Source organism: Copadichromis virginalis, linkage group LG22 (assembly GCF_057382275.1).
Source record: "Copadichromis virginalis isolate Kocher_CV1m ecotype Utaka linkage group LG22, C_Virginalis_male_GT1.1, whole genome shotgun sequence".
NCBI classification, from domain to species: Eukaryota; Metazoa; Chordata; class Actinopteri; order Cichliformes; family Cichlidae; genus Copadichromis; species Copadichromis virginalis.
The window spans coordinates 19,597,613-19,621,290 of NC_140638.1; the positions used below are offsets into that span (position 1 = coordinate 19,597,613).

General features: G+C 41.1%; 1 protein-coding gene across 1 annotated transcript in view; it reads left to right on the top strand.

Moving 5' to 3' along the window:
• The window catches only part of gabbr2 (gamma-aminobutyric acid (GABA) B receptor, 2), a 220,890-nt gene that overhangs the window by 35,701 nt on the left and 161,511 nt on the right, over window positions 1-23,678 (top strand). The window contains exon 2 of the mRNA XM_085445503.1: window positions 16,399-16,536. Within this exon, the coding sequence (XP_085301629.1) occupies window positions 16,399-16,536 (138 nt within the window). The remainder of the gene's footprint in view (window positions 1-16,398; window positions 16,537-23,678) is intronic.

Consider the following 23,678-nt stretch of genomic DNA (forward strand, 5'->3'; position numbering starts at 1 on the left):
TGAAATATGAAATATGTTTCCCTCTTGCTTCATTCCCCTCCTATGCACACACATCTCTGTCTCTCCTATATGCAGTCCTGCTGACTTTTGTTGGCACAGAAACTGAAGGCGGCTAGCACTATTTGATTTATTTATGAGGTGGCATTCGATGCTGGCCCTAAGCCTGTCTTTAAGCCTAGCCTCTTACAGTGTATTCTTATTGACAGCATTTGTGCACTTTATTAATATAAAATTGTGATATTCTGACAGATACGAATCCCCAGAGGATACCTGTAGTTTTCTACTTTACCAAAAATATTCTCTTTACTTTTATCTCCACCTTTGGCAGGAAGACAGTGATTGTTTGTGCTGTGGCAGATTTCTGATTTTCAACTGGAGTTTCAAAAATGCATCTTTTCAGGACTACAGCGAAATACTGTGTGCATAGATTGCACTTTTTAACATTTACTTAGTTTGGATCTAATAGGTCTGGCAAAAAAAAGAGGTTCTGATGACACGAGAAATAATTCTCCTGCACTGTCTCAAACTGCACCCAGTACTGAAACAGTACTGTGAAAAACCTCGCTCTCAGTGATGGGAAAACATGTGCAGTGATTTATTGAAACGTGTGGAAAGTTACTTGGAAATACAGCATATAAGGGATGTTTTTATATATATATGTTTGGTATGACTAACTTTATTATTTAACACAGCTTGAACTCTCTTAGAAAAGTGTTTCTGTCATGTCTCCAGGCTTCTTGGAGAACATTCAAAGCTCTTCTGTGGATGTTGGCTGTCTTTTATACTCATCTCCATCAAGATTATCTCACACTGCTTCAGTAATGTTAAGGTCCAGACTCTGGGGAGGCCGATCCATGACTAATAGTGGTCCACTGTGTGTTTTTCTATCCTGGTGTGCTTTTACTGCACTGCTGATGTGTTTGGAAGCATTGTCTTGATGAAAAATAGAAGTCGTTGCAATCAGACTCTTTGCAGATGCTATTGCATGGTGGATTAAATTCTAAAGGCACTTTTCTGCATTCAGAATTTTAACAATTTTAAACAACGGCCAACAGCACTGGCTGACGTGCAGCCCGAAACTATGACAGAGCCTCCACTGTGTTTTACAGATGGCTGTAGACACTCACTGTTGTACCTATTTTGTAACAGCTGCTGCAGCAGAATTGAACCAAATATTTGAAATTAGGATTCATCACTCCATCGGACCTGTTGGTACATATTAGTTACCTCATATAATGCTGAGGAAGAACTCAGCCTGCCGTACACTTACCTCCGAGTAGATTAGGTGCACGGTAAGGTCGTTGGGAGCTTTTCTCCACCTTATAACGAACAACACACCTCTTTCTTTCTCCGAGACTCTAAAAGCCACGTAGCAGTTAGGGCTGTGAAGCAATTGTATCATTTTATAATATATACAGGGCCCAGATGTGCCCTACATGTGATCTCAGTCCTCGGGCACAGAGTGGGCTGCCCACTGTGGGTCTTGTGGGTCTGCCCACAGTTCCCCCACACAGGTCCCCTAGGGCCTATATTTGCTGGGGTAGAGCTTCTGAGCAGCTGACAGACACGTATCACCTGGGCACACGGTGACGTGAAATACCACAGTGTTAAAGGCCATCCTCTCTGCCATCTTTCCGACTGACTTTAACTTGCGCACCGACACGACCATAACATCTGATAAATTTCCCTGTTATGCAGCAGCTTGCCAAGGATTCAGAAGGAGACATTGCAAATGTTTCAGAGATTTTCTTTTCTCTCTCTTTTTGTCAAAACAAAACGACTTAAACTGCAAGACTCACTATAAACAGATGTACAGTTATTAGAAATAAACTGGATGAATTGATTAGCTTTATCTCGTTTATTTTTTCCAGTCTTGCATTAAAAGCTGTCCTCTATGTGGTTTCTTACATGCAATTTAAAATTAGCCCTTTTACTCTCTTTTAAGTAATTCACACGCACACACGCATGCAGTGATGCAGTTACAAAGAGTCACTGGCGATGACTGTCATTTGTGGTCCCCTGGGTGGATCAGTGGTCAGAGATTGGGATGTAACAGAGGGAGACTATAATTGTGATCTACTCAATTATTAATCTATGGATGAACTCAATACCCGGAGTGAGGCGGAGAGAATGCTCGGTTGACAGGAAACATAGCAGTGAATCTCTAAACGAAATGTGCTTTCAGAGCGTTTATAAAGGGAACATTACATTCTTTCAGTAGAATTTCGTGTCCTTAATTTAATTCTTGGATGTACGGTAATAAAGCCTTTACAAAAGTCCTTGTAACATTGCCCCACTGTGCAAAGGTAACATGTCTTGATTGCTTCTCTATTGTCAGGAGGCATGTCGGCACTTATCTCACCAGTGTTCACTTTGTAACCTCACTATTCAAGTCATTCAGCTCATCTGGCAGTAGAGTGTATCTTTAGAGATAGCATCGCCAACCAGCCCAGCTTTGTTGATACGAAACAAAATAATTCTCTCGCTTTTATTTTAGCTGGACTTGAGCTAAACTGCGCATTTCTTACAAGCTCACTCACACCGGCACGTATTCACTAAACGGATTATAACTGCACTATAACTTCATAAACATCCTCCAGAAAATGAGGAGCCATCATGAATGTAACCGCCAGAGATTGCATTTTTATCCCATGTTGTGTTTACATACCAGCAGAACCACCTTGGATGGGATTAGAATCACTAAAGATGTGCTATAGCCAGCCTGGGAAGCTGCTAGCAGGAGAATGTGCAGGGATTTATGCATTTTTGATGCAGCGTGGGGAGGAGTGGAACCCTGAAAACGCTGCATGACCTACTTAGAGAGCCATGGAATTCAGACGAGTCGTCATGGCACAAAAAAGGAGGAAAATCTTTCTCTCACTTTCTGTTTGTGTGTATGACACAGTGATGTATTCAGAGTGTGCGCGCCCCTGTGCACTTTTTTTTTTGTTGCCTGCTGGTGTTAATGAGCAAGGGCTTTCACACGGTCGCACATACATAAAGTACGGAGTAACCAGAGCGTGCTTTCACTGCTTAAATTTCTCCCTTTACTTTGCATTAAAGTATGTGTCCTGCTTCATTGGATGGAGCTTAGTTCAAGCCATTCAGCCTGTTTTATTTAAAAGCCTCTGTAATAAGAGCCTTCTGACATCCTGCAACACTTCTGCCCACAATCTACTGAGATGGCATCTGGCTGGCTGTAGACAGGTGCATACACACACACACACACACACACTGGGCTAACAACTGCTTCTTCCTCTGTCCCCATCTAAGGGAAAAATGCAATTTTCTTTGTGACATGGCCTTGTACATAAATTAATTTTCCTTTGCAGTCTAGGCCCTTCTCTCCCTCCTCTTCCCATCACCCCTCTCTCTTTTTCTTGGTAGCTATGGAAACACAGTATTGTACGTCAGCTTCTCAAACCAGACGGCATTGTCCAAGTGCTCGGGCTGTCACATTCCTGCTTCACTGTCACCCTGTAGGGCGAGAGAAGGGGTCGGGTCTCCAGTGGCTTTCCAGTCACCTCAATGGAGGCTAGTCAATAAGCGATTCATTAGAAAAGACAAGCGCTCACAGTCAGTGTCTTTAACTGGAGTGTTTATTTGGTCCGGAAATTAGCCATTGTGAGACAATAGTCGACCACCTGGTTGGATGGTTTGTGTGTATGCGTGTGCATGTGTGAGTGTTTGTGCGTTGCTCCTCATGATTGATGATTGTTTGTGGACACTGTTGGCATAGCCCCCAGCTTGGTTAAATATGCACTGGTTGATGAAGCCCAGGGCTCATGTTGTTTGTGTGTGCGCGAGTGTGTGTCTGCATGTGTCAGTGACAGGGAGTACACGTGTGCTAGTATGTGCTAGAGGCTCAGTAATGACTTGGTCTTAAAAAAATCGCATTTTTTGAGTTAATAACAACATTCATTCTGGTAAAGCAAAAAATCGGTAAAGGCGTTAAGATTAGTTAGAAATCCCTCGTACTCGTTCTGCATGCTGCGCTTCACATCTCTATTTTCTCCCTCTCACCAAGATGTCATCATCCATCACATTCAACAACCAATCTGCAGTCCTCTGTGCTTTCCTGCCACCGACTATTTAATCAGTTCTTAACTAATGCTGATGATTGATAAGCACATTTGCTTTCCATATTACACCAGTCCGCTCTTTCAAAACACCCTTTGAAAAAATAAGGTTAGGTGATTAACTAAAAAACTAATTGGACCGAGCAGAAAACTGCAACGCTGACATCTAGACAAGATGCGTTAATGATGCAACGCTTGCAGCCGTGACCCTTAATAACTTTAAACCTCCTGGAGACCAGAGGAGAGAGGGAGGGAAGGGGCCGACGAGCGGTTGCGTGCGATAGTTGAAACAGAGAGAGCAGCGGGTGGCACAGGACTAGAGATGTGAGAAACTGTAAGACAGAAAAAGAGAAGAGAGGATAAAAAAATGATGATGAAAATGAGATCGTGAAAGAAGACTTGGTGGAGGAGAAAAGTTTAAAGAATGAAAGATAGGTCTTAAATATACAAGGCCAGGATTCCTGGGAGGCGACGTTGTGCTGTAACAAGATTGATGTGCGTGGACAGAAGGATCCTTAGGCTGCAGAGAGGGACAGCCTGAACTGTGTTCTGCTCTATTGTACTAGGCACACACACACACACACACACACACACACACACACACACACACACACACACACACACACACACACACACACACGCACGCCTCCATGCACCCACTCAGTTTTTTGAATCCAGCTCTACACTACACTTATGCCCACACTTGCCAGACTCCCATCTGTCTTCCGTGGAATAAAAAGTTGACTCTTCTTTAAAAAGTTGTCAGTAGATGGTCCTCGTAATTTGGAGTAGGATGACTAATCTGCCATTGTCTGTCCTTTGAGGCCTGACTAAATGTCAACAGTAATGTCTGCATCTTTCTTCGCTCGACGGGCAGCTGTGAAATAACCAGTAGTAAAGTAATAGGAAGGACTACTGGCAATGTCATCTGGACACAGAGTCTTAAACACGACTTGTGTAATAATTAAAAGTGCCTTTCGAAGAGACGAAGCTAAACTAAATTGCGAGTAAATTCCCATTATGGGTCACATGTTAGACATTAATGAAAACATCGTGTCAAAATCGTGATAGGTGAAGCTGCAGAAAAGAAAAGCGCATGAACTGTTTTGAACTCCCCTGTTTTTCCTCGCATCATTTAACCATTTACCCACTCTATTCTTCCTGAACTGATTTTAGTCTGGCTCTGGAGCAGCTTTTTCCGGAATAACCCAGGTGGTGTCACAAAGGTTATCTCAAACTAGGAGACATTGAGTTAGAAAGATCTGGGCTGTGGTCGAATAGTCAAAATAATGACTTCCTTTGTCTTTTTTCCTACGTTTTCTTAACCCTGATAGAAAATGTCCATGAAAGATGAATGAAAGACGTGTCACTTCATTGCCAAGACTGTAACTTTAAAAAAGGGCAACATTAAGCTTACCAGACACATCGATTTATTTATGGTAGAAGAAGAAGAAGCACATCACATGATGATCCCTGTTGAGTTTTTGATTTTCACAATGGTTGGATGGTGTTTAGCTTCAGCATGAAGTACAGTGTTATCGGCTTTCCTTTCATAAAAGATCCAGTGTATCCTAAGTTTAACGAGGTAACACTGTGCACTAACAGAATGATACTAGCTCTTAACGTAGCTGCCACACAGGTACTTCCAGGTCACTTCCAGGTCACCTTCCTAACCAAAACTGACTATTTGACTGCAACCCTGCATTTTTACCAGGCTGATAAATCTAATTTACCCTTCTTTAATAAATTGCTGAAGTAGTCTGAAGTGTCTTAATTTGCACCATGTGTTTTCACGTCCGGTAAAAAAATCATATTGACAGTAACTTGCACTTTAGATACAGTATTCTATAGTTTCTTAGAAAGTGTAGTTTAGCAGTGTTAACCACAAAACCTTGGCTGTCATGCTAATGTCCATAAGTTGAGTTGATAAATAGGCTAATTAGTTGAACAAAACAGAATTAATACACAGAAATTATTTGACATTTAGCAATACATTGTCATACAGAAGGACTGACTAACCTTTAAACATTGCCATATATTTGTATAAGTTAGAAGTTTTCTGGTGGCTTGTTAACTTAACTGCTACATTTAAACTATGGAAAACATCAAACCTGGCTCTTCAGCTTCACTCTCCAGGTCATAGTCTATTGGGCAGTTGAATTGATGCAGACCGCCTTGTTCCTGTATCTTTTCAAAGTGGTATTTCACCTCTTTTTCCTTATCTAATGAGTGAAAGCGAGTGACGGTCTGCACGTTTTGCAGACAGCATTATATGAGGTAAATACGTTGGAGGGGGCTTATAAAAGTGGAGGCAGGGACTTTTAAATGTGAAACGTTTGAAAGCAAAGGGCAGCAACATCCAGGAGGACTTGTAAATTTTTCGCTCTGAGAGATTCATAAAGATTGCGAGGCTGAGGCACTGGGATTGGATTGGTTTCATACTTTCACACAGTTGTTGTCCATAAAGCTTTAATATCCCCAATTGACAAGACATATATGAGGAATTTTATGTGCTCATTTTACAGGCTTTTTCAGTTGACAAAAACTCAAACATTATCTAACAACTATCTTGAAGGGTAACAATTTTTCATGTGGAGTTCATTTTAGGTTGTGCTGTCAGCGATAAAACAAATAAAAGCTGATACGAGAAATGCCCTAATCCAAAACCGAGCATGGTGCAATTTGTAGCAGAGAACCTCTCCCGCCTCCCCTAAAAAAAGAAGTGTTACCAAATTTGCTGGGATGTCCTCTCTCTGCCGTAAGAATGGACAGATATTGCACTGTTAACCAGAACTGTCCTCCTTTGTTCCACCTCTTTCTCTTTTACCTCCTCTGCATTACTGAATTCATCCATGGGACAAAGTGAAGGGTCTTTGGGGGCCACAAAATAATTGACTTGATAATGGGCTCCCTCCTTCTTTCTTCCTCACACTCTTCATCCATATTACTCTTCTCCTTTACTATTTAGCAGATTCTTCAGCTGGGGCACCAGCCTGCATGCCCAAGTATCTTTGGGTAAGTATTCTTGGTGTGATGGATGCGTGAACCTTAAGTTAAAAGTGCTTAGGCATAGAAAAAAAGCACTTATTTAATTGAAAGTGCTTTGAGTGCTCACCTTGAGTCCAAAAGTGCGTAATACCACTGTATTTTCCATCATACTCTTTTCCCTGATTTTGAGGGACAACACATATATAGTGAATGAAATTTATACATAGAATTCAAAACAGGACAAAAATAATATATTTTTATGTGCATGAACTGGCCAATCACTCAGCATAAGTACTGTATAAAAGTCTTCAGTCACCCTGAAGTTGTTTATATTTTGCTTCCATGGAGACAGATTTTTTTTTAATTTAAAAAAATGGTCTCCAGGATTTCTCAAGGTCTTCCAGAGTGTCTCCATGGACATTCATCTGTTTTTTTTTACCTGACCACTTTTAAAAGAATGATTTTTGTTTGTCAAGCCACTTAAAACTGATCTGTAAAGGATTCAAGCATAAAAAAGGCGCCTAGCTTATTAGGAAAACAAGTAATATGTCTATATATAATAGACAATTTCGCTAAAAACCCATTATATCTTTATGCATTTGACAAAAACACAAAATTTGTTCCCATTTCAAGTGGAGGACAAAGAAGCGGCAGGCCTAATAAACTATCTACAGCAGATGAACAGTATCTGAAAGTCATGTCCTTACAAAATAATAAGTAGAAATCCAGCGAAGCCCTAACATAGGATCTGAGAGATGCATCTTGCCCTTCATTTTGTATGTATGACTCACTGAAACTTCATCAGAAATGGTCTCAGTGGAAGGGTGGCTAAGAAGAAAAGACATAAAATCAGCGGCAACAGGTTTTTGGTTGGAATGATCATTAATATGTATTTGTCTACAGCTATCTGCGAAACAAAGAAGAGCTTTGGGATGTCTTTCAAGACACCTGGAGTACTGAAGTCTACTTAAAGAAACTACAAGAGACTTCTATGTATGTCTGCAATGGTTGAACCTATTTTGCATTTTCTAACAATAATTAGAGAAACTAGGGGTGGCTTAAGACTTTTGCACAGCGCTATAAATATTATACATATATTTAAAATCCTTTATTGAACTACAAAGTAGCAAAAGGAAATAGCTCTGTGTTGTTATTAGCGCCCTAAAATCTGTGCACATTTTCCCTGTAAACAAACTGCATAATGAAAAAGAAAAAGTTTGATTTTTTCCCTCAGTCCTCCCTCATCTCATCTGCATCCATCACCTCCTCGGGGACTAATCATTTGAGGTGGATTTCACTTTGGTCTGTCCCTCTCACTGGGCAGCACAACATGTTCCAGCTGTTGTCAGGCCTTGTCGAAAGCACAACAGCCTGTAATAGGCTTAACACAGCGTCTGCTTTCTGCTCTGCTCAGATTGCTAATAAAGGTGCAATGTGTTCACTCTGATTTTAGTTCCATTGGCCAATTTGAGGTTTTCTCTGATTCGTGAGTGAGCAGATGTGCGTGTTATTGTTTGTCAGAGATTAAAATTTTGCATGAAATTTAGGTAAGGATGATAATTTATCTAGTTGGTTTTGTTTGAGGATGAGCATGAGCACAGAGGGAGAATTTTGTGTGTGGGAGTGAAGGAAAGTGAAAAAGAGCGAAAGAGACTTGTCACCACTAAAGAGGCTTCCAACATGCCATCATGGTTATCCTGGTGGCCATCTGAGCTCTCCAGAAAGCGAGAGATAGATTGACTGCAATAACAAGAGCCAGACGGCACAGAGAGAGGAGGAGATGGAGGGCAAACAACTATCAGCTTGAGCAGCCCAGTCAGTCTCTAGCAGTGGATTTTAAAGGCCAGTCTCTCCCCAGACAAGAAGTGGGTGCCTCAGTTTTTTTCCCTGTGTGTTGCAGGCATGCATTGTTAAGGGAACAGATTGAGGGGGAAAAAAAGCCCAACTCCATCACTCCTTCCTGCTCTCAGTTTACTTCATCCACTCTCACTCAATCAATGTGTACTCTGTTCGGATACTCCGGGGCCTGCTGTTTAAATGTTACCACAAGGAGTCTTGCCTATGCTTGCAGCATACTGAAGTCATCTTCATTCTTATACACGCATACACTATTATATATTGTACATATATTTATTAGTTTCAGGTTGGCCATTCTTGTATTTTGCTCGTTTGAGTTGTTGTGTTTGCACATCTCTGTTGCTTGTGGGGCTCGCACACAAGAATTTCACTCGCATGTGCTGTGCCAGTGTGCCTGCACATGTGATGTGACAATAAAAAAAAGTGATTTGATTTAGTGATTTGTGATTCTCTCCACTTGTTCCCCCTGTTTTCACTTTCTTGTAGCACTTTTCCAAGTATCTGAACGAAAGCTTTGTCTGTTGGCTCCCTAAGACTGTGAATTACCTGTCAGCCTTATCTTCCCTTGGTCATTTAAGAAAGAGAAAGAAAAGGAGGCATGGTGGGTGATGTGTTACACCCCAGTGGACCTCTGAATTGCCCAAGAGTTCAGTGATGGGGAACAAATCGCTCTAGCTTCTTGAAGATCTTAGGTGCAGATGTATCCTGGAGAGATAAGCAGCAGGAAACACTGACCTTAAATGACACCACATGAACTCAAAGTAGCATGTGGTGAAGATATTATACCGTCACTGTCTTTATGCTGAAATTGTAGGCCTTCATTGGACTGCTGCAGACTAATTCAGTGCAGCAGTCCATACTCGTGATTCTTCCTCCTCTTCCGACGGTAGCTGGTATTGACAGCCATGACAGTTTAGAGGATTAGTTGGGTTTGTACATGGTGAAAGAGATAATCTTCTTTAGATCTGACCTATTGGGTGCTAACTCTATAGGGCTTTATAATGCCAAGCATATGTTTTAGCAATCGCTGGATTCATCCTGGCGCACATTTCCTCTCCTGGCTCGGGGATGTGAAAGTAATTCAGTGTGGAGTGTGTGCAGGAGGCAGCTGGTACAAGAGTCCAGCTTCATGTGCTGTGCCAGTGCTGGATGGACAGGAAAGCATGCTGCATGAGGCAGGCAGGGTGGATGTGTATCTGTGTACCTTTAAAAGGACTTCAACAGCATGCTACAGTAACACTAAGAAAAACAGTGGTTGTAGACCAAAATGCACAATCAAAATTTCTGCGAGAGCTTGCAGTGAAATTGCGACCATGCTGCCTTTGAGATGTTTGCTTTAAACACTCACAGCTAGTTGCTGTCTTCCAAGCAATTTTGATGCATCGAGATGGCAATAAAATAGAATTGACATGGAGTCAGTCTGCTCTCAGTGTGCTGTTGATTTGAGGTTGAATAGGGTCATTTTACATTGACGTTAGGATTTGTGATAATACTGCAAATCGCGAATGTGCTGCTGTCTAAATACACAGAAATTCACAATAACCAAAAGTTCACATCAACTAACTAAGAGTCCAGCTCTGAATTATACTTGCTTTAACCCTCTGTAACTATCGACAGATTATGGCGTAAACAGGCTGCGACGCTATTATGCAAGGTTTTGATTAAAATTAAATGATGCATGCAATTTATCACATGGAACAAGTAAAAATGCATTTTACCGTGACACAGAGAGAGAGACTATTTCCTCACAGGCTAATTGAGTGAGTGTAGTTTATGAGAAGCACAATAGCGCAGGCTAATGACATCGTACAGAGATCAGCAAGGACGAATATCAGTAGCTTTGTGTAAAGGCCATTGTGATGCAGATGTGACAGTGACAACGTGCTGAGATTTGACAGAAAACTTTGCTTTTAGGACTATAACTAGTACTGTAACCAGAATTCAACCAGTTGTCAGGAAGCTGGGTCAAGTCCCTTGTTATATATGGTTATTTTGCAGTCCTTTGCTGATCTGTCTGAGATAGATTGCAGCCTGTCCAAGTTGGTATGTGACTCTTTGGAGACAGAAAAACTGGTCACCCAGAGGTTGAGGGTGTTGCATTTTCAACCTCTAGGAAACCATGAACAATGAAAAAAAAATCAGTTCAGTCACCAGGCAACCGCTGATGAAATATGCATGATGCTATTGTAATAACATGTGCATAAACTTAATTCATAAAGCCATATATTCTGAGGTGGGAGTTTGCTGTCAATGATCACCTGTGCTGTTGACCTTGTCAGGAAAAAATGAGCAGTAGTATGAGCAGAGCAGAGCAGAATGCTTCTGACATCAGATCAGGCTCTTCCCTCTCTGTTTCTCTCTATTGTCCTCTGTCTTTATCACTCGCCCTCGCATGTATGTGAATGTGCTATACAGGGCCTCAGGTTGCTGATTTGGGTTCAGTAAATTGCCATTAGATGAGGGACAGGTGCAGCTGCCTCTGGAGCGTTAACAAGGCATTTCATCATGGTTAGCTCCAGCCTGGTGCTCTGATCAGCTCTTGTTCTATTCTCAAAAACACGCATATGCACACCTACAGACGACAAGCATAGATACACCTTGGTGGCCTCTGCAGTGTCTTCCTGCGTGTAGTGACAGTGAGTTGGAAAATTTCACTCTCAAGCGTTTAGCTTATTATGCTTGTAGAAATGTGGCTGGCTCTTCGTAGGGAGGGCAGGTTAATTTACCTGTGGAAATTAATTAAGGAGTAATTAATTATCACTTAGGAATTTGAGTAATTGCTGAGCCTTAAAAAAACAGTCCCCAAAAGTGATCTTCTTTTTTTAAAATTATTCCTGAGTTTTTTCTATTAAGGTTTATTAAGTGCATTTGGAATCATATTGTAAAGTGCCTTAAAAGGATGTTATATACTTCCTTTAATGCTCTGTAACTATTGCTGGATTATGGTATAAACAGGCATTGATGCATGCTTATCTTTAAAGGCGTGCTATTACCCAAGGTTTTGATTAAAATTAAATGATGCATGTAATTTATCACATGGAACAAGTAAAAATGTATTTCACCATGACACACGGAGAGGCTATTTCCTCACAGGCTAATTGACTTTAGTTTGTTACTAGCACAATAGCAGCAGGTTAATGTCATTGTACACTGAACAACAAGGATGAATATCAGTAGCTTTGTGTAAAGGTCATCGTGGAGGAGATGCAGTAGTGACAATAGTGTTGAGGAGCATTTGAAATAAACTGGTCTTTCTGTAATATACTGTCAATGGAAGGGTTGTGGTGCAATCTCATCGCACTGAAATCTTAAATATTAATCTGAGGGAGAAGATTTTTGTAAAAACAAATGCAACAACTCAGACTATTTATATATCTTTAAAAATATTTTCTAAATCCAGCAAGTGAATTCAAACACCTGTGAGGTTTTCGTGTTTGTGCTGTACGAAGGGCGCATGTTGTACGATTCTGTGATCAGACTGACATGCATCCCTTGAGTCCCATTTCTAGGTTCTTCTGCCATTAACCCCCACCCCACACCCAACACCAACAGCACACAAACCTTCCTTGGCTGTCTCCCAAGGCAGTCAAACAGATTACTACGGACGTTAACCCCATCGATCTGCTCCGAATGGCCTCCAAATGCCAGGAATTAGATTTCAGACTGGAGGAGAGGGAAATAAAGTGCTGTAGTATTTCTTACTGCTCTCCTACTGAGTTAAGTGCTGCTATACTTTCCCGTTGTAGCAGTTTTGGAGCTTATGTATGTTTTACATGAGAATGATATCTGTGACAGCTTTTACTCTATTTAGAATAAACTAGCATCAAAGATACAGACTCCATCCAAGTCCTGGTGGAAGCAAGTCTCACCACTCAGCAGCCATCTTTGAAATGCCTCTGGGCAGTTATTTGGGAATTTATTTTAAACACCCTACCTGAAAAAATGTGAAATGTCAGAGTCTGTGGAATGAAAACGGATTGAAAAAACACTTTTCCGCAGAAAAAGGGGAAATGCTGTGCTATTCATGAGCACAGTTAATTAGGCTTCTTAAGTGTAAGTAAGCCATGAGAAGTACGACACTATGCTAACAAGTGGATATGCAAAGTTGTGGACCACCACCGTTTGTCTATGCAACAAAATGAGTGACTCTTTGGGGGCAGGGGCTGGATAGCCGCCATCTTTGCTGTTACAGTGTTCTCTGATAGATTTCTATTCACGAGTCCTTGAGTGCCACGTCTCTACCAAAACCTGTTTGTAACCTATTAGAAAGCCTCGAAAAAGTCATCACTATAGAACAGAGTTGTGCACAGAGAAAATGGTTGTGTATTGGAAACGAATGCCATTATGAGATTCAAAGATTTTAAATATAATCACTTAAAAACTACTTTAGGTTTGACATTTAAATGTACTTTTTCCCTACTTAATGGACTGTAGGCAAATGTGCATTGTGTGACTTCTAAGCATCACAGAGAGCCTGTGAATGAATCTCACGCGCACGAATTACTCTATTGTGAGCTTATAATGGAGGGCAGGCTCATAACACTGGTTGAATGCTTTATTAGTGTATGGCTAATATCAGGCTCATACCTCTTCTCTCCTGTCTTTCTCACCCTCTATTCAACTGCTTGCTTCACCCACCATCACTTTCACTGTGTCGTTACTCTTTGTGGCTTATTATACTCGGCTGCCTCTCCTGTTTATCCTGCTTTGTCTGTCCAACTTCTACGGTGTTACTGGAGATGAATAAGTATTGATTAATGTCTGGGTCGTTGTGCTACCTAACGAGAGACTAAATATAGCCGTTGCTACAACGGCCCTGCCGCGGCACCTCACTCATCTAGCGCACAAAAGTGTGAATAGTCACGCCGTTGGCATGACAACACACTGGTCAAGGCTCTGTGAGTAGAGCACAGTAGATTGCGGGCATGCATGGCCTTCAGATTTAAGAGCACATGAATGAAAAGTGGAAAGCTGAATGATCAGCTGATGAAGTAATTTGCTGAAAGAGAAACAAGCCTCAATCAATCGCTTAAGTCATGTAATTGTTTAAGCCATTGATCAAGCAATAATCCAAAACACTCTTTAGTCCCAGCTGCTTAATTTTGCAAGTTTGCAAGATCTTTGGATATTTGTGATAGCTAGGAAAGAGAAGCAATTTAGAAATGTTCTTTGTTTGTTTGTTTCTTTCACAGTTTTCCTTCTCCATGCTTTACGGTGGTTGCAGTTCCTCCAAAGTCAAACTGAGGCCCACTCCAAAAAAAAGAGCAAATCCTCACAGATTTCCAGATCAAACTTCTTAATTCGAAGCAGAAATAAAAATGTTGACAGCATGGCACAAAAGCAGCTGTGGTTTTACAGCTAATATCCCCCTTTGTGTCACCTTTATAAGGAGGCAAGTTTTTCTGTTATACCCTTATCAGGACACAGCTGTTTAACTGTAAGTGTAAATGATCGCTCTCCTGCTAGGTATCACCTCACCTATGTGAACATTGTACTGCTTTCTGGTGTGGTTTTAATGTAGCTACAAATACTAGCATTTAACTAACTGTGCAAAAGGACTGTGCAAAAAATCTGTTTGGGGGGGTCATTTTAGCATGTTGCTAATATATCATGCATAATTCAACCTAGATAGTAGATATAGATTTGATTTGATTTTTATGAAGTTAAAATGATAGGATACCTTTATAAAGTGTAACAGGTGTGTAAATGCGGAAAATATACCTCATACATACCACCTTATGATCTATTATCTTAGTCTGGTGCTAGGTGGTAGCTAGGCAACATGACTATGTCATAATATTTGAATTAGATAAGAACTATTAGCTCCTGCTGGTCCAAGAGGAGTTTTCGGGCAAAGAAACACGCATGAACAAAGAACTTGTGTGTTTTAGTCAGATGTTACTCAAATATTTGTTGATATTCTCAAATATCGTCTCTTCTGGACTCAATGCTAAAACTGAGGATTCAGAATATGAGTTCATAATCTGGTGGGTGACAACATGGAGGCTACGTTAACATGCTCTTGTCTTAACCAATGCACTTTGATGCATATGTATGCACATGTACTTGTACACAAGTAGACTGTGCTGTTGTTGCAAGACAGTTTTATTTGGTGCAGAAAGACTAAAGAACATTATTCTTTGCCACCTACAGTACATTGTCACTTCTCATAATAAATCAGCTTAAGCCTACTGTATCTCCAAGCCCTATTGTGCTCATGATGACAAGTTTAGTTGCCCACATTTCTTTTCATGTTGCTTGGTAACCAATTAAAAGTCACAATCCTTCAGTACCAGCCCACCTTGTTATGGCCAGATGCAGGGAAATGAATATTTTCTTTAATAGCCTGCTGTTTCATTCAGCTGTATTGCGAGGATAAGAAATACCCACTGTGTCTAATCACATCTTCTCCCTCTCATTTCACTCGAGGCATATTTGCAATTGTGTCTATTTTTGACCGCCATTATAGCATGGATTTTTCTCTACTGGGATGCATAGAGGAAAACGTATCTCTACCAGTTAACTGTCATCTACTTTAAAAACAACAAAGGCAACAAAAGAGTCTGAGTTGGTCCTAGCACATGATTAAATCCTACTGAATGCAAGAATGTTGGTCCAGCAGTTGATGGTGCGACTTACAAGGAAGTTGTTTGTGTCCTCCACTGCAGCTTGACCTGGCAAATGATTTGAGGTGTCCCAGATTATCATGTTCCTATCAAAAATAAGGGAAAAAGAAGAAAGAAACCATGGATACAAGGGCAGAAATGATCACGTAAAGTGAAGCCATGACACCTGCAACACAACTTAATAGCCTTGTTCACGTATCAAAGCATTTGTTGGTTAGAAATCTCATTCCTTCACATTCGATTTTCAGTTTTTCAATCTGCGTTGTGGAGCGCGTTTGCTCAGTGGAAAATTTCATTCAGTAGCTGGTTGATGGCTAACAAGGTCAAATGACTCTCCGGATAAGATGGACTGTGTCAGAGGAAACAAATACAGACATATACACACACCACCTGCCAGTCAGTCACTCCATCTCTGAATTGAGTAACAATAATAGAAGATTGAGGTTTGGAGTGTTTACTGCTGATAGGAATATCATTACAACTGTGGAAATCAAAGAATCGCAGCAAAACTGGTTAGCCAGTTCATATAACAATCAATTGAAACCTACACAGTGTTTTTCCCTCTCTGCTCATTTTTCTCTCTCTCCTCCTTTCACACAATCTTTTCCTCTTGTTGCTATAGTGACGTAAAATGGCTGCATTTTGCAGCGTTGGGCTGGAGCAGGGGAACGCTCCTGCAGCCTGTGAGCTACATTGTTTTACATTTGACTTATCACTTCCTTTCCCCGTTACCATTACTGTTTTTACAACAATAACTAAATACAAAGATCCCCTTTCTCCATGACTTCATCTTCTCTCTTCATCTTCTGCCTCGCTGTAGCTCACGACGCCTCTCTCTGTGTTTGCAGTGCGACAATGCCAAGGGGCTGAGGGCCTTCTTTGATGCCATTTGTTACGGGCCCAAACACCTGATGATCTTCGGCGGCGTCTGCCCCTCTGTAACATCCATCATTGCAGAGTCCTTGGAAGGATGGAATCTGGTGCAGGTAGGAGCTGTACTCCATGTCATCATGCACGAGTGTGTATGACTGTGTACAGTATGTAGTCTTAATATCATGTTATTACACGTGAACTCCTGTCTACACACTTTAAAAAAAGAAATCTGGGTATTTCCAGGAAACCTGACTTTGGTGTTTAAAAGCTGCTTAGGTTCTAGAAATTCCTATTCTGTAGGTGTTTTGGTGGACAGATAGGTCTTAAGATTTCAAAGGGGTTCCAACTCATAGCTTAATCCTTCATTAACCTTGCCAGGGTGAATGTCTAATTGGCAATGCTGTAATCCTCGAAATCCCCCTCCCATTTTACAATCAGAGGCAGAGTCAAAATGGTTTGAACCAACAGTACCATGACCAAAAATCAGTTGTGAAAAATGTGAGAACCATTTTACTTAACACTTAGGCTTAAGTAGAGGAAACACGTTATAAAATGATTGTCAAATCATGAGACAGACTGATCACATTGCAGTAAAATGTTGCCTTGCACAGGTGAAAAGATATATTTTGGGGTGTTTTATGATTGGTATGAGCTAAAGTGTTTTGGCCAATAAACTTCTTAGGCAATATAATAAAAGTGATCCTGTCATACTGCTTCCTTCCAATTTCTAAATAGCATTTTGTGCCATTAACTGTTGTGAGTTACGTGTTGTGGTTGCTCTGTGTGGATATTAAACGTCACTAATTCTTGTATCGGGAAAACTTTTGACCCCCAGAGTTATTGCTTGTGCCTACATTTGCTCTACCAAAGAGGGGAAACGCATGCTTTCAAAGAATACAATTCATTGTCTGCAAATGCTGCAAAGGTTATCAAGCACAGATAAGAAAGAAGTGGAGTTTGTGCTTGGAAGAGATAGTGTAATTCAAGAGGCTGTGTTTTGAACTGAATGTCACATTACGTGGAATATATTTCCTCCATTTGCGGTTGCTGTGAATGCTTTACACAGTCCGTTTTTTGCTCACTGTCTTGTTCGGGTCACTCATGAGTGAAAAGAGTTAGGAATAAAAGGATGACTAATTGTTTTGGGGGGTTTTTTACGCTGTGTTTGCTTTCTTTTGGTGGTAATGATCCCAGTTGAGAAAGATGGTTCAGGTCATAGTTGAATGTTAAGTGTTTATCTGTTGGTTTGCATGTATGTCTAATTGCTTATCTATTCACTTGCTTTTTTTTTGACAGTGATACCTTAGAGATGCAATCTTCTGCTCTGCAGAACACTGTGTTGGTACAGTTTGTTCCACAGAGCACTTTACCAAGTAGCCCATTTTCTGCTGTCATTACAAAGAGCAACACCAACAAATTCATGTCAGCCTGATCCCAAATGCACACAGTGACTATGTCTGAATATCACATAGCAAGTGACTGGGAGAGAGTTTTAAATGAATAGCTAAAACCAAAGCAATCAAATAGCCTTTTCTTTTTGGGACAGCAGACATGCAGGTGCAAGGAAACTTTGATTAAATAAATTTTTCAATCAGCATCTGTCCAGCATAATACTAAGACTTAACTTATCTTGTTACAGGTGTCTTTTTAAAAGCACGAGTCATAATTATCTGCTGTTTTTTTTAAATTAAAGGATCTAATCTGTGTGCATCTCTTTATAGGCAAGTAGGTGTTTATATATAGAATTGTACATTCTCGTTTGTAGGTGTGGTATCAGAAGTTGAGGTTACTGTTCTCAGATGTGAGCTATCTTTGCAGGCCTAAGCTGCATCCTCATTAGAGTATGAGTCATCAACCAGCCATACTGTGAGCTGGAAATCTGCTCAATATTTGTCCCTGGACATAGAAAACACACCACATAGGTTTTGTTTGTTTTACAGACCCTAAATGCAGAGTAAGGTGGCAGCTTTCTATTTCGTTAGCTGGAGCGTGCATTGAGGTTAGTTAGACACAGGCCTGTGTGCTCCTAATCAGTGTTTTCTGCACACGGTGTTTGTGTATATGCATGTGTGTGAAACTGAGTGAAGGCTTACATTATTATGAGAGACATGCAACTTGTTTGGTGGTATTACTTCAAACTAAAAACAGGGGTTGAAAAAGAGGGATTGAAAGGAAGGGTCTAACAAAGGGAACCCAAAGAGGAATGGAAGAGGGGATGAGAAATGATGAAACGAGAAAGGTTTGAATCCTGCACCTCACAATTTTTAATGTGCCATGTCAATGGGAGTCTGTTTTTAAAGCTGTGAATTCTGTCACCCTGCTTACTTATTACCAAGCCCTGGCACTGCTTCTACAAAACTTGAGCTGGAGAATTTTCCATCGTGATTTTATGGGCCAGGCTTAACAAGCTCATCATTTCCACATCAAAACAGGGAGCTGGCAGATACTATCTACAGTGGCGATAGCTGAGAGAACAACTACTCCTGTAAGAAGCTTAATCATACACCCATAAAAATAGCGTTCAATCAGTGTTGATGCCTAATGAAGTCAGCTTGAAACGGCTCAACAAAAATAAACTCTGACTGCACGTCCTTTCACTGCAGTCTACACGCAAGACTTGGATGTACATACTTGCATTTAATGCAGAGCAGATGTAGATCAGTGTTTATAATTTTTAGCCAGAGATTCAGTAGCCAGTATTTTCTTATTGGCAATCAATAAAATGGTGTCTACAAACATAAGAGACCTCCTGTAAGAGTGTTAGGGATAAGCAGAGTTATGAAACGATGGAGGAAAGAGCAAAAAATATTCAAGAAGCCAATTTGTACAGTAACTTATCTTCTCTGCGCAATTTGACAGTTTATCCATGATAAAGCCAAAACCTCAAGCCATGATCCCTTCAAAAATAGTTTTCTGCATTCTGTGTTACAATTTAATTATCAAGTTTCCCCCTTGCAAATCCCGAGAGCTCAGTCAGCAGAAAAGTTCCACTAACTGTTCCTAGTATATCAGTCTGCAGAAATACCACAAAACGAATGAGTGCAGACCAATGCCAAGATAGTTAAAGAACATAAATGTCATTTTTTGTAACTGTTCCCCTCTCAAATCTGTTCATTTTTAAAAATACTTAACTAAAATCAGACAATGGGATAACACTATTAGTGGCTGTGGGTGCTGTGTGGTTATCACCTGGTCTCTGCTTTGCAGTTGGACAGACTTTAAATAAAAGGTAGACGTAGCCACCATAATTTCACCAATTTGTTTGAAGCCTCAAACTGAATGAGATGCAATGACTGAGAAACGTATGCACTCTCATATAAGTAGCCACTTATAATTGACAAGGTAGCCACACCGTAAAGAACACCCTGCTTCGGGGTTATTTGACTCTAAATGAGGCCATGAAAAAAAAGCAATTGAGATTATGAACTCAATAAGAAAATGTTTACTGATGTCATAAATCCAGTGAGAAACTGGGTCATTTTTCCAATATCTAATTTTTTGCTCTCAGAGGAGTCGACCCTTGCTGCCTTTTAAAAGGCCCAGAGTGAGACTATGTCCACCTTTTATAAAAGCCTGGTGGTCAGCGGTCCCCTTTAAAATTTTAAGAGTCTTTTGCTGGAGGTAAATGAAAAAAAAAAAAATCCAGCATGTATCACATCTAGATGGTGACCAGTCTGCTAGTAGCATATTGTTACGCTTTTCCTGTACAGTACTAGAGGACTGATGCGTTCAGCGGATGTTTGGATTCTGACTCATGGCTCGTGTCGGAGATGCCTGTTCGCCGACCTCCTTCCCCAAGCGGCTTTGCTAGGCTCTTTATTTACAGTCACATTTTGTAATGCGTACTGTACATGTGCTAAAATGACTGCCCAAGGAAATTAAAATGGTGGATAAGAATACTACCCGGGCCAGTGGACAGATGGCGTGGAATAGATTGAGGGAATGATGGAGGAACAGACAGGCAGGGGCAGAAAGACTTTAATAGGCTAAAATTGAAATTCAAAGAAGCGGGGCAAGACGCAGCTGCGTTTGTGAGCCGCTATCAGCCACAAATGCAGCTGATTGCTGTGTTTTTATATCTGTGAGACAATGGATGTTGAAGCCATCTTCTTGGCAACCATCTTGGTGAGTGATTAACCTTGTGTTCTCCTCACCATGAAATTATATAATGCCAGAAAGCATTTGGCAAGGTTTTTAAATAGTTGCTGGCACAGATATCTGCAGCATGCTCTTCACGCTCTCTCTCTCCTTTCCCCCCCCATCGTTTTAAGTTCGGAGGTCTTTTTTTCTTCGCAGCAGCAGCAGTTGCGCCTATTTTCTGTAAATGGTTCACTGCGTGCCAGGAAGTAGCCATGGCCCATCCTGGCTCCAGTTGCTTGCCCCTGCTCACTCACCAATTAGGCCTATCAGCGGTCGCACTGTTCATTTTTCAGCCACGTCAAGTGTGTAATGAAAAATTATGCTTCCTGATCATTTTGCCTCTTGTAATTTGGTCGAGAAAGAAAAGACAAAGGAGCTCCGTCCTTCATAACTGATAAATCTGATACATGTTTTAGAGCACAGCTTTGGTGACATGTTTTATATGTTAATTGCAAAGCAAACTAGGTTAAACATGAACAGAAATCCTACCTCACCATTAGCTCTGTCACTGTTTTTAGATGAGCTATTCCCCAGTGTCCCTCGCCGTGATGTAAAGCGCTAAACCTGTGATTTATTTATCTTCCGGGGACACTGAATAATGAAGTCAATATTTTGGAGGAGGAAAAAGTGGATGCGCTTTCTGAAAGTATTTTGGTCAAGACCTGGACATAGAGCTAATATTTACCCGCATATGAAGCTCATTTTTCTTCGGCATCTTCCATATTGATTGGCAACGCTTCATTAAACCAGGCAATTTAGGGACACAGAAGTTGCATCCCTCCTTTATGAGTGCAGCATTGTTGTCTTTTAAGGCTGCACTATCTCTTTGGTGTCTTTTTCCCCCCCAGTTTTATTTTGTTCACTCTCCTTGAGTGCTACACTGGGTGTTTCAATAAAACATGCGATGCCTAGCACTGCAGTATTCTGCCTTACTTACGTCAAATCCTCCTGTGTACCGTATCAATATTTCATCACTTTCAGAGTTTAGGCTAAAATAACAGAGTGCACGGGCAGAGCTGGTGTGAGCATCACAACAGATCATCATATATCGCAAAATTACACGTGTGAAGTCCAGTTTATTATTTCGCCCGTGTTCTGAGTGCGTTCTTTGTTTTAGTCAGTGGGTGAGTAAAAGTTTCATGACTTCCCCAAATGCTTTCTGCTTGCTAAGTAGTAGCACAGTCTGATTTCTGATCATCAATATCTTCCTTGATGTTGGGCCCTCGTGAAGAGGACTATATGAGAAAAAAATACAAACTGCTTGACAGAACAAAAAAGGCGACACCCGGGGGAAGTAAGAAGTGGTGTCCCTCACTCTCTCTGAGCCAAGATTAGATTTAAGTTATTGCCTGAACTGGCCGGAGAAGCGCTTGACGTCACTGTTACCTTTGAACGGACAGAGGCTTGATTCTGTTGTGTAATGCACAGGCCTATATGTGGAGTTAACATTTGGAAAACGAGTGGGAGGATGAGTCAACAGCCTTTGTCATAAGCTGTGAACTAGTCCAGATTTATGGGACAGACTGCTGATGAGGTTAAACGAGGGAAATGTTGACATTTAAAGCAATGCCAATTCTAAAGCAAAACAGCCATATTCTCAACAGCTACTTTATTAGGTACACCGTGTCAGCACTATGTCGTACTCCATTTTTGCCTTAATTTGTCATGGCACAGATTCAACAAGGTGCTGGACACGTGCCTCAGAGATTTTGGTCTGTATTGACATGATAGCATCACACAGTTACTGTAGATTTGTCATTTACACATCCACGATATGAATCTCCCATAACACTGCATTGAAAATGTGCTCTTTTGGATTGAGATCAGTGACTGTGGAGGTCATTTGAGTGCAGTGAACTCATTGAAATGTACAAGAAACCAGTTTGAGATCATTTGAGCTTTGTGACATGGTGTGTTATCCTGCCGGAAGCAGCCATCAGAGATGGGTTTACTGTGGTCATAAAGGGATGGACTTGGTTAGCAATAATAGTCTAGTAGGCTGTGCTAAGTGATGCTCACTTTGTACCAAAGTGTGCCACGAAAATATCCCCTATGCTGTTATACCATCAGCAGCAGCCTGAGCTGTTGATACAAGAAAGGATGGATCTATTCTTTTATGTCGTTTACAAAATTGCGACCCTGTGATTCACATCGATACTCATTAGAGCGGGCAACATTTTTCAGTTTTATATTGTCCAGTTTTAGTGAGCCAGTATGAATTGTAGGCTCAGTTTCCTAATCCTACACGACACCCATTGTGCTCTTGTGCTGCTATAGCCCCTCTGCTTCAAGGTTCGACATGCTGTGTGAGATGCTCTCCTGCAAACCTTGGTGGTAATGAGTGGTTATTTGTGTCACTGTTACCCGTCTATCAGTTACAAGCAGTGTGGCGAGTCTCCGCCTGTCACCTCTGGCATCTTCACCCAGAGAACTGGCGCTCACTGGATATTTTTTCTCTTTTTTGGATTCTTCTGTGTAAATCAAAGTGATGATTGTGCAGGACAATCCCAGCCGATCAGCAGTTTCTTAAAAACTCATTCTGATGCCCAATTTGAACTTCAGCAGATCCTCTTGACCACAGGTGTCGAACTCCAGGCCTCGAGGGCCGGTGTCCTGCAGGTTTCATGTGTGTCCTTGATTCAACACAGCTGATTTAAATGGCTAAATGACCTCCTCAACATGTCTTGAAGTTCTCCAGAGGCCTGGTAATGAACTCATCATGTGATTCAGGTGTGTTGACCCAGGGTGAGATCTGAAACCTGCAGGACACCGGCCCTCGAGGCCTGGAGTTCGACACCCCTGCTCTTGACCATGTCTACATGCAAAAATGCACTGAGCTGCATGTGCACTTTGGCAGCTGGTGAGTGTATGTAAAAATAGGAAGACTTCGTATGTGTTTTTTCATTGAGTGACTGTGTCAGAGTTTCTGTAATTTGTCACCAGAGGCAACAACAACAAAAAAAAAAATGGGGCTGAAGAAAAGATTAATTACATGCTTTACTGTGCATTAATCAGACATGCTTGGTCATGAATGCTGTGTGCTGTTGGAGAAACACCAGCATGTAGCGTAAAGCAGATCTCTCTCTCTCTCACACACACACACACACAGTTGTAC